Source organism: Rutidosis leptorrhynchoides, chromosome 2 (genome assembly GCF_046630445.1).
Source record: "Rutidosis leptorrhynchoides isolate AG116_Rl617_1_P2 chromosome 2, CSIRO_AGI_Rlap_v1, whole genome shotgun sequence".
Lineage (NCBI taxonomy): Eukaryota > Viridiplantae > Streptophyta > Magnoliopsida > Asterales > Asteraceae > Rutidosis > Rutidosis leptorrhynchoides.
The window spans coordinates 409,193,554-409,203,240 of NC_092334.1; the positions used below are offsets into that span (position 1 = coordinate 409,193,554).

Consider the following 9,687-nt stretch of genomic DNA (forward strand, 5'->3'; position numbering starts at 1 on the left):
GTAGGGATATTTATACACTATCAAATCAATGGATCACATATGAAATAGCAAAGAATTTTTTTAATAGCGTTTTTTATAAGATTATTTGCAAAAATAGAAAAACTTAATTTTTTTATACAAAAGTGGTAAAACCGAAGTTTGAAACTTCGGTTTTGTCAAATTCGAAGTTTTAAACTTCGGTTTTACCATTTTTGTCAGATAAAACCCTAAACTTCGGTTTTAAAACTTCGGATTTGACTGTACATAACGGTTGAAATTGACAACACTTGAATGGAAGGACGAGTGATGTATAAAATACATACATTAGGAACGAGGAAAGCAAAAGAAAATTATCAGGACGGGGAGTGTAATTTGTGTTAAACCAAAAGGACGAGGAATGTAAAAATGTCTTTAATTTATTTATTACTAAAAGTCAACATTGGTCAAAACCCGATTCGACTAACTCATCCCTCCAAGGTCCCGACCGACTCATCCCCTACTCGCGACTTTTACGACATTAGCTTCGTGTGTACGAGACGATCGAGAAGAAAATAACATGTAATTATGTATGTCTATAAGGCCTCTTGCACAAACTGCAGATGAATATGAGCATGAACGACAGAAAACTTTAGTTACTTTCCTAACTAAACATTAAGTTGAAATACTAAACAAAAAGTTCCATTATTTCAATGCAATGTACTAATAATATTGTGATTAAGGCCGTGTTCTCGAGTTTTTTTAAAGCGGAAAAGAATGTGAAGTAATGGAATGGAGAGAATAATGATGGAAATGAATATAATATGATAGATCTTAAGCGTATTCTTGAGTTGAGAGAGCATTAAAAGAAAGGAAATGAAACTAATTACTTATTTATATTAATATTTATATATGTAATATTAATATTAATATTTATAATTATTAAAAATAAATAATATATTATATATTATACTCTGTTTATAAAAATATATACTGTAGTTATATAATACTCTTGAAATTAGTCTGTACGATTTACAATCAACAATGTAAAGCATCTTATAGTATTTATTTATAAATCATAAAGTAATCAATAGTTTGAATTTGAATGCTTATGATCAGCACCTGCAACTACAATTGAGGGTAAATATTCCAGAATTCATTATTTGAGATGATTTAAAAAAACGGACTAACTTGATAAGCCTTCAATACACGATAAAAAAAATAAACTAAAATCAACTGCTAAGTTATGGTAAAAGGGGAAGCAAGACTAAGATAGTGACTTACTTGATAAGCCTTCAATGACTGATCACCTGCTTCTTTCTTATCATTACCAGACTTGAACTCAGCAAGATATCTATGGTAATCTCCTTTCCTAAACTCAATAAAAACCGTTAAGAAGTTATTAGAGACAACAAACTTCAGCTACATAGGTATTTCGGTACATAAATACATTATGTTTTGTGAACACACACTCACATTTTGTAGTAGAAAACGGTAGATTCTCCAGCAGGTGAAGATGGAATCAAATGCTCATCAATCACAACCATGATGTCACTGCATATGTCATTCAATTCAGTTTCAACCTTCTGTTTGTATTCCTTGATACGCTTTACGATCACTTCATTGCCTCTAGACTCTTCCTTCTGCTCAATTGCAGACAATATTCTACATGATACCCAACGTGAACCCACCACATTCTTGTACCCAACTGAAAGCAAGTTCCTCTCTTCAACAGTCAACTCGACGTCCAATTTTGCAACCTTCTTCATTGCATCCACCATTTCTACACAAAAATCAACAACAATGAGGAAGATGAAATTGTCAAATCTAAGGAAGATGAAATTGAGACTGAAAATCGATGCCACAAGCTTCAATATATAGCGATTAACATATCTTGTGAAGATTCAGGATCCAAAACTGCATTAAATGCTCAGAAAAATCGATGAACAGTAGCGATTTTCTTCACATGAATACGAACTATGAATTTGAGATTTATAGCGTTTGAGACTGTGATTCCTTCACGAAAAATGCTTATAATCCTTCACCTAATGCTCGAATATGAACATCATAACCTGAATCACAACAAAAATCGTGAATTTGAAGATTGGAGATTTGGTTGACTTTTGGAATCGAACCTTTGACATCAAAATTAGATCTCGATTCATCATGTTTGGATTTGAAATTGTACGGGTAGCTTCACGAATAGATTTGCAACAAATCTACATTTACACTTTTCGTTAACTCGTTAACTCGATTCATCATGCGGTTTGGAAGTGGCAACTGAGAAACCCTAATTTGAATAGATGAATACTGTTATGTTCTCTTTTTCTTTTTTCTTTTTATTATGTGCTTTATTAAATTGATTTACAAAATTACCAAATTACCCTTCAGCATTTTTTCATATAAAATTAGAGTTTTTCAAAATGCAAGGTCCATATTCACTTATTCAGTTTGTACCCCATTTAGTGCTTATCCCTCTTTTGGTCCAATATATATATATATATATATATATATATATATATATATATATATATATATATATATATATATATATATATATACACACACACGAATGATGATACCGACCTATAACAATTTCCAAAGGTCGATCGCCCATCTCATAGTTTCAAAGTTTCATTCAAGTTCGTACGTAAGTTTGAATTGGTTTATTGACCTATGTGTTCATTGTAATGTATTGTTTTACTTACGTTTGGTATTTGTTTTATCCTTTTTAATTTTTATCCGTTTTAATAACAGTTCTATTGAATGTTTGTGATTTTCTTGAAGTCCGGCATGACTTAATCTATTTGAAATTCCGATAATATTTATCCGTACGTATGGTAAACTTGAGAAGTTTAAGGTTATTTTTTTCGGTAAGACCTGAAAATTGTTAAAAAAGATAATAATAAAAAAAATCAAAATCTTTAGTACGTAGGTTGTGTTGTTTTGGTATTAATCGCCTGCAGGATGTGATTATAAAAGCCTTTATAAACCTTTTTGTTTGTTGTATACTCATGTATATTTATACTCATGTATGTTTTTGTTAGGAAGAGAGGATCGCCTGAACGTTGGGAGATACAAATTTGAGAGAAAATAACTCTATTACTCACAAGAATAGATTTACAGAGTATTACAAAACTCTTACAAAAACCTCTCAAACTCACACACACTATCTAGGTTGTGACTACATTTCTCTGAGTGATTTGGGATGATTTACAATTGAAGTTTCAACCTCTATTTATACTAAAACTTTGGTGGCGGTGGAATGGTGTGAACGAAGAAGGTGTCGTGTGAACGGAGATGGTGGGTGACCGTCATCGTGTTCATCTTTGCTTCTTCTACATGGTGTTCAAAGAAGGCTACTTTGAACATCTAGAAGGTGAGCTTCTAGATTGTAGGCTGGAAACTTTCAATTCTCCCCCTCCAGCCGAATCCACGAACATTCCAGTTATGTCTCTGCATAACTCCAACTTCTCTCGAGTCACCACCTTTGTTAACATATCCGCAGAATTCTCCTTTGTATGGATCTTCACTAGTCTCAACAGTTGTCGATCAATTACCTCGCGTATCCAATGATAGCGAATATCAATATGTTTTGTACGGGAATGGTACATGGAGTTCTTGCTCAAATCTAGAGCACTCTGACTGTCACAATGTACCTTGTACTCCTTTTGCTTGATTCCAAATTCTTGAAGATAACGCTTTAACCACAACATTTCTTTTCCAGCTTCTGCGGCAGCAATATACTCTGCTTCAGTTGTGGATAATGCAACACACTTCTGTAGTCTTGACTTCCATGAAACAGCTCCTCCTGCAAAAGTGTAAATGAATCCTGAAGTAGATTTCCTACTATCAGGATCTCCGGCCATATCCGCATCTGTATAGCCTTCCAAGATTGGATCTGCTCCCCCGTAACAAAGACATAGATTCTTTGTACCTTTAAGATATCTGAGAATCCATTTTACCGCATTCCAATGCTCTTTCCCGGGGTTGGAGAGAAAACGACTCACCGTTCCCACTGCATGAGCAATATCGGGCCTTGTACACACCATCGCATACATCAAACTTCCAACTGCTGAAGATTATGGTACTGAAGACATCTCCCCGATCTCTTTCTTTGATGAGGGACAAGAACTCTTGCTTAACTTGAAATGGTTGGCTAATAGAATGCTAACAGGTTTGGCATTGTTCATATTGAAACGTGAAAGCACTCGTTCAATATACTTCTCCTGAGATAGCCATAACCTTTTATTCTTCCTGTCTCGGGTTATCTGCATTCTCAAAATCTGTTGAGCATGTCCTAAGTCTTTCATGTCAAAAGACTTAGAGAGTTCCTTCTTCAGCTGGTTGATCTTTGTTGCGTCTTTCCCTACGATCAAAATATCGTCTACATATAGTAGAAGAGCAACGAAATTTCCTTCAGAAAACTTCTGAATGTAGACACACTCATCTGCTGCAGTTTTCTTGTACCCTTGACTCACCATGCACGAGTCAAACTTCTTGTACCACTGCCTAGGTGCCTGTTTCAAACCATATAAACTTTTCTTCAGCTTGCATACGAGGTTATCTCCTGAAACCTCAAAACCTTCCGGCTGCTCCATGTAAATTTCTTCTTGTAAATCTCCATGAAGAAAAGCTATCTTTACATCCATCTGTTCAAGCTCCAAGTTCATACTTGCGACTAATCCAAGTATGACTCTAATTGAAGTCATCTTGACTACCGGTGAAAATATCTCATCAAAATCAATCCCTTTCTTCTGTTGGAATCCTTTGACTACAAGTCGTGCTTTGAATTTCACCACTTTTCCGCTGCCATCCTTTTTCAGCTTGAACACCCATTTATTTTTCAGTGCCTTCTTTCCGCGTGGAAGTTCTACAATCTCATAAGTTTGATTTTTCTGGAGAGAATCTATCTCATCCTGCATTGCGAGCAACAATTTTTCTTTGTCCTTATGAGATACTGCTTCATGAAAACTCTCTGGTTCTCCATCTTCAGTAAGTAGAAGGTACTCGAATTCTGGATATCTACTCGATGGAATCTGACCTCATTCAGATCTACGAACTTCTGGAACATTCTGAGGAGATCCACCATCATCTTGACCTTGTGATGGTGCTGGAACGTCTGGCAGATGGGGTTGTGGCTCCCACTGCTCAGCACCGTCATTTTTCTCATTATCTTCTACTTCTGGCATTTCTTCCTGCACTGGAAATTCATTTCTCATGAATGATTCCGTTGTTGCCTCTGGCACCTGAGCAGCAACATTTGACTTCTGAGATATTGTGGGCTTTTCAATATCTTCTATTGTCTGGCTTTCATGGAACACCACGTCCCTACTTCTGATCACCTTTTTCTCCTTTGGATCCCATAATCTGTATCCAAACTCTTCATCTCCATAGCCTATGAATATGCATGGAGTGGTCCTTGCATCCAGCTTCTGCCTGAGCTCCTTGGATACATGTGCGTACGCCAAACATCCAAATACTCTTAAGTGAGAGTATGATGGATCCTTTCCAGACCAAAGTTTCTCCAGAACTTCAAAATTCAGTGGTACTGATGGAGATCGGTTGATCAAGTAACATGCGGCTCTGAATGCTTCTCCCCAGAATGGCTTTGGCAGCTTAGCCATACTGAGCATGCTCCGAACACGTTCCATGATTGTTTGGTTCATTCTTTCTGCTATACCATTGTGTTGTGGGGTACGTGGGACCGTCTTCTCATGTCGGATGCCATATGATCTGCAATAGACATCGAACTGCCTGGAAGAGTATTCACCGCCGTTGTCGGATCGAAGACACTTTAACTTCTTTCCTGTCTCACGTTCTACCATGACATGGAACTGTTTGAAGTAATCGAACACCTGGTCCTTCGTCTGCAAGAAATATACCCACACCTTTCGAGAAGTATCATCGATAAACGTCAGAAAATATCGATTGCCGCCAATTGATTCAACCTCTAAGGGACCACAAACATCAGAGTGTACCAGACTGAGTAACTCTGATTTTCTCGTTGAAGATGAATTAAACGAGACTCTATGCTGCTTACCAAACAGACAATGATTGCAAGAATCTAGTGCAGGGTCCTTGTCTACATTGATAAGCTTCTTCATTATTAGGGTAGACAACCCTTTCTCACTCATGTGACCGAGTCTCTGGTGCCATAAATTTTGTGAAGCCTCCTTTTCTGCAACATTAATGCTGTCTGTGCAGATCTTCACATGAGTTTTGTATAGTGTGCCACAAATGTGTCCTCGAACGACTATCATAGCGCCTCTTGACAATTTCCATGTGCCTCTACTGAAATGACTATCATAGCTTTGTTTGTCTAGAGCTATCCCAGAAAGTAAATTCAGCCGAAGATCTGGCACATGGCGGACATCCTTCAAAGTGATTGTGCTCCCGGAACTTGTCTTTATCTTGACATCACTAATTCTGACAATCTCGGCGGAACTGGAATTTCCCATCTTCACAGCTCCAAAGTCACCAGCTTTGTATGTTGTGAAGTATTCCTTGTATGGAGTCACGTGGTAGGAAGCTGCAGTATCTACTACCCATTTTCCGTGTCTTCTCGTGAGACGTGAAGGCATGTCTCATCATGGGTTGAACAATAAGCTACATCACGAGTGATAGTAACTAATGTTTCTCCACCCTTGTTCTTCGACTGTGAACTGCTTTGACCTTGTTCCTCTTTCAATCTATAGCAGTTCTTCTTCATATGTCCCTCTAATCCACAATGATGGCATTTATATGTTGGTTTTCTGCCATCAGCTGACCTGCCCCTGCTCTTGCTTCTGCCTCTCCATTTATTTTTGCTACTCATTAGCTGTCTCCCCCGATTCTCTGTGACAAAGGCATGGGTCTGATCTATGCTCATGTCCTTTCTCCTTGCCTCTTCACTGAATAGGGCATCCTTGACCATTGACATGGTAAGTTTGCCATTCGGGGCTGAGTTGCTGAGTGTTACTACCAGCGTTTCCCAACTATCGGGAAGAGAACTAAGTAGCAATAGTGCCTGAACTTCATCGCCAAGCGGCATCTCTACAGACGATAACTGGTTGACGAAGCTCTGAAACTCACTGGTATGCTCGGCAACTGAAGTTCCACTTTTGAGCTTCATGTTGACTAAACGCCTCATCAACAAGGCTTTATTCCGAGCAGTCTTGGCCTGGTACATGTCCTCCAACTTTTTCAGAGGGCATATGCGTCTGTCTCTTGTGCAACATGGTGGAAGACACTATGATCAATCCATTGACGGATCTGACCAATAGTTTTTCGGTTTAATTTCTTCCAATCTATCTCTTTGGCAGAATCAGGGTTTATACCCTTCAATTCAATAGGATCAAACAAATCCTTATAGCTGAGGAGATCTTCCATCCGAGGTTTCCACAGCGTGTAGTTTGTGGTTGTGAGCATAATCATAGCTCCCGAAGATGATGTTGACTCTTCTGTGGACATTATCACCTTACAAATAATTTTTCAACACAAACGGGGTTGAATTGTAGAAAACAGAGATCACCGTTACGTCCGGAACGGTTGAAAATGGTGGAATAGACACTTCGCGGCTTAAATTCCACTTATAGGGCAAAATTATAATTTTCTAAACTTTTAGGGACCAAAAATGAATTTCTGAAAATTTCAGGGACCAAATTGTAAAATTTCAGAATTGCTACAGTACTGCTACAGGAACTTGTGACAGTACTGCTACAGGACTTGCTACAGTGCCGCCAGCTGCTACAGTGAATTGCTACATGGACTGCTACAGTGATCGTCTTCTCCGGCGAAAATTCCGGCACCGGTCGTCTTCTCCGGCGAGATTCCGGCGAGTTGACCAAACTTTGACCGCGTTTTCTGGGCTCGTTATAACTCCGTTTAAGTCACCGTTTTTTGCATTGGACTCGGTTCAACGAGACGAATCCAATGGTACACTCAAAATTGAATTTTGAGGAAACTTCAGAAGACCCAAAAACTCAACCAACGTCTCTAACCAAGCTCTGATACCACTTGTTAGGAAGAGAGGATCGCCTGAACGTTGGGAGATACAAATTTGAGAGAAAATAACTCTATTACTCACAAGAATAGATTTACAGAGTATTACAAAACTCTTACAAAAAACTCTCAAACTCACACACACTATCTAGGTTGTGACTACACTTCTCTGAGTGATTTGGGATGATTTACAATTGAAGTTTCAACCTCTATTTATACTAAAACTTTGGTGGCGGTGGAATGGTGTGAACGAAGAAGGTGTCGTGTGAACGGAGATGGTGGGCGGCCGTCATCGTGTTCATCTTTGCTTCTTCTACATGGTGTTCAAAGAAGGCTACTTTGAACATCTAGAAGGTGAGCTTCTAGATTGTAGGCTGAAAACTTTCAGTTTTGTATAAAATTGTGATGTAAATATTTTGGTGTGAAAGGAAAATATATTAATAATTAATAATAACAAATTATATGTTAATCGACTGGTCAATCGCTTGCGTTTGCAACGATGAAGCAGCCAATGCACATTAGACCGGTACTAACCCGGCGTCAGAAGGAATGCGTCAGATGAGGTGGCCACCGTTGACGGAATTTGACGCCGTTAACCCGGCGTCAATTTTTGACGCACTTTTCCGTTCGTTCCTTTTTTGACGATACAAACTTCTTGCGTGAGATTTCCATTGAGCCAATCATATGTTTTCTACATTTATATTTATTATTTAATTTATTTTTTTCCCACTCAATTTTCAATCAGATTTTACCACCTCACCCTTTAAATATTTGACACAAAAACTTGACATTTTGAGTTAACGGGGGTCAAGTACAGTCACAGTCAAAAACCCACTTTTTCACCAAAAAGTGCATTATTCGCCTCTGACATCACAGTCAGGGTTGGAAACAGTCTTAACATGCCACCATTTGTCCCGTACAACTGTGGTAAGACGACAGGTCAATCATCCCTTGCGTTTGCAACTACGATGCAGCCAACGCACTTTAACGATTTGGTTTCAGTTCTAGCGAATGCAGCTCCTGAAACGCAAAATATTGTACGTATTTAACTACTGTATTATGTTGTCAAATTTTCACATAATGTTCTGATCAAGATTTATGACTGAATTTTTTTTTTTTTAAATTTTTTTTTTTTTTTTTTTGTGATGTAAAAACAGATACTGTATGGGTATACCATACAGGCTGGTGGATCAAATAGAGCATGAGAATGCAAATGAAGTAACGAAAGTTATTCTGAGAATGGATGTGGCCGAGGTGTTATTCTTGCTAGAGTCACCAGATGATTTGAAAGAAAAAGTTTCAAAGGCTATGGAAGTAATTAGGAACGTTAAAATGCATGAGCTAAAAGACCTGCTGCACCTTGGTTACGTAATATGCTAGATAATAGGCGGTCGACTTTCACACCAGAAATACTAATTCGTACGTCTAAAGTTTAAGTATGTCAGTTCAATTTTTGGGTTGGTTATATTGTTAGAACAGTTGATTGCCATATTTATAACATGAACTGTTTGGCCTTTATCCTTTTATTGACTCATAAACTGTTGTTTAGAAAGCTTTTCTACTCGTTGGCTCATGTGCAATCAATGAAAAAGTCGATTGTGGTCCGAATAAATATCATATTAACCAACAAATGTTCACAGATGGCAGCCAAAGAGTACATTAACTAATAATTTAAATGCCACAACAAATGGCAAGCAAATCATTAAGCTCTAAATTAACAGTCTTCTATATGCTTTCTATCTGGAGCTT

General features: G+C 37.9%; 1 protein-coding gene across 1 annotated transcript; it reads right to left on the reverse strand.

The window, feature by feature from the left end:
- Positions 1–1,194: 1,194 nt before the first annotated feature.
- Positions 1,195–1,736, reverse strand: LOC139889140 (14-3-3-like protein B). The gene is made up of 2 exons (XM_071872106.1): positions 1,432–1,736; positions 1,195–1,327 (listed from the first exon to the last, which is right to left on the reverse strand). Exons 1-2 carry the CDS (start codon positions 1,734–1,736, stop codon positions 1,195–1,197), a joined length of 438 nt encoding a protein of 145 aa, XP_071728207.1.
- Between the last annotated feature and the right edge of the window lie 7,951 nt (positions 1,737–9,687).

Excerpts from the sequence above, each read along its gene's own strand:
- LOC139889140 (XM_071872106.1), bottom strand. The coding sequence starts at position 1,736 with ATGGTGGATGCAATGAAGAAGGTTGCAAAATTGGACGTCGAGTTGACT. Across the intron at positions 1,328-1,431 it reads ACCGTTTTCTACTACAAAAT|GAAAGGAGATTACCATAGAT; the intron begins GTGAGTGTGTGT and ends TATTGAGTTTAG.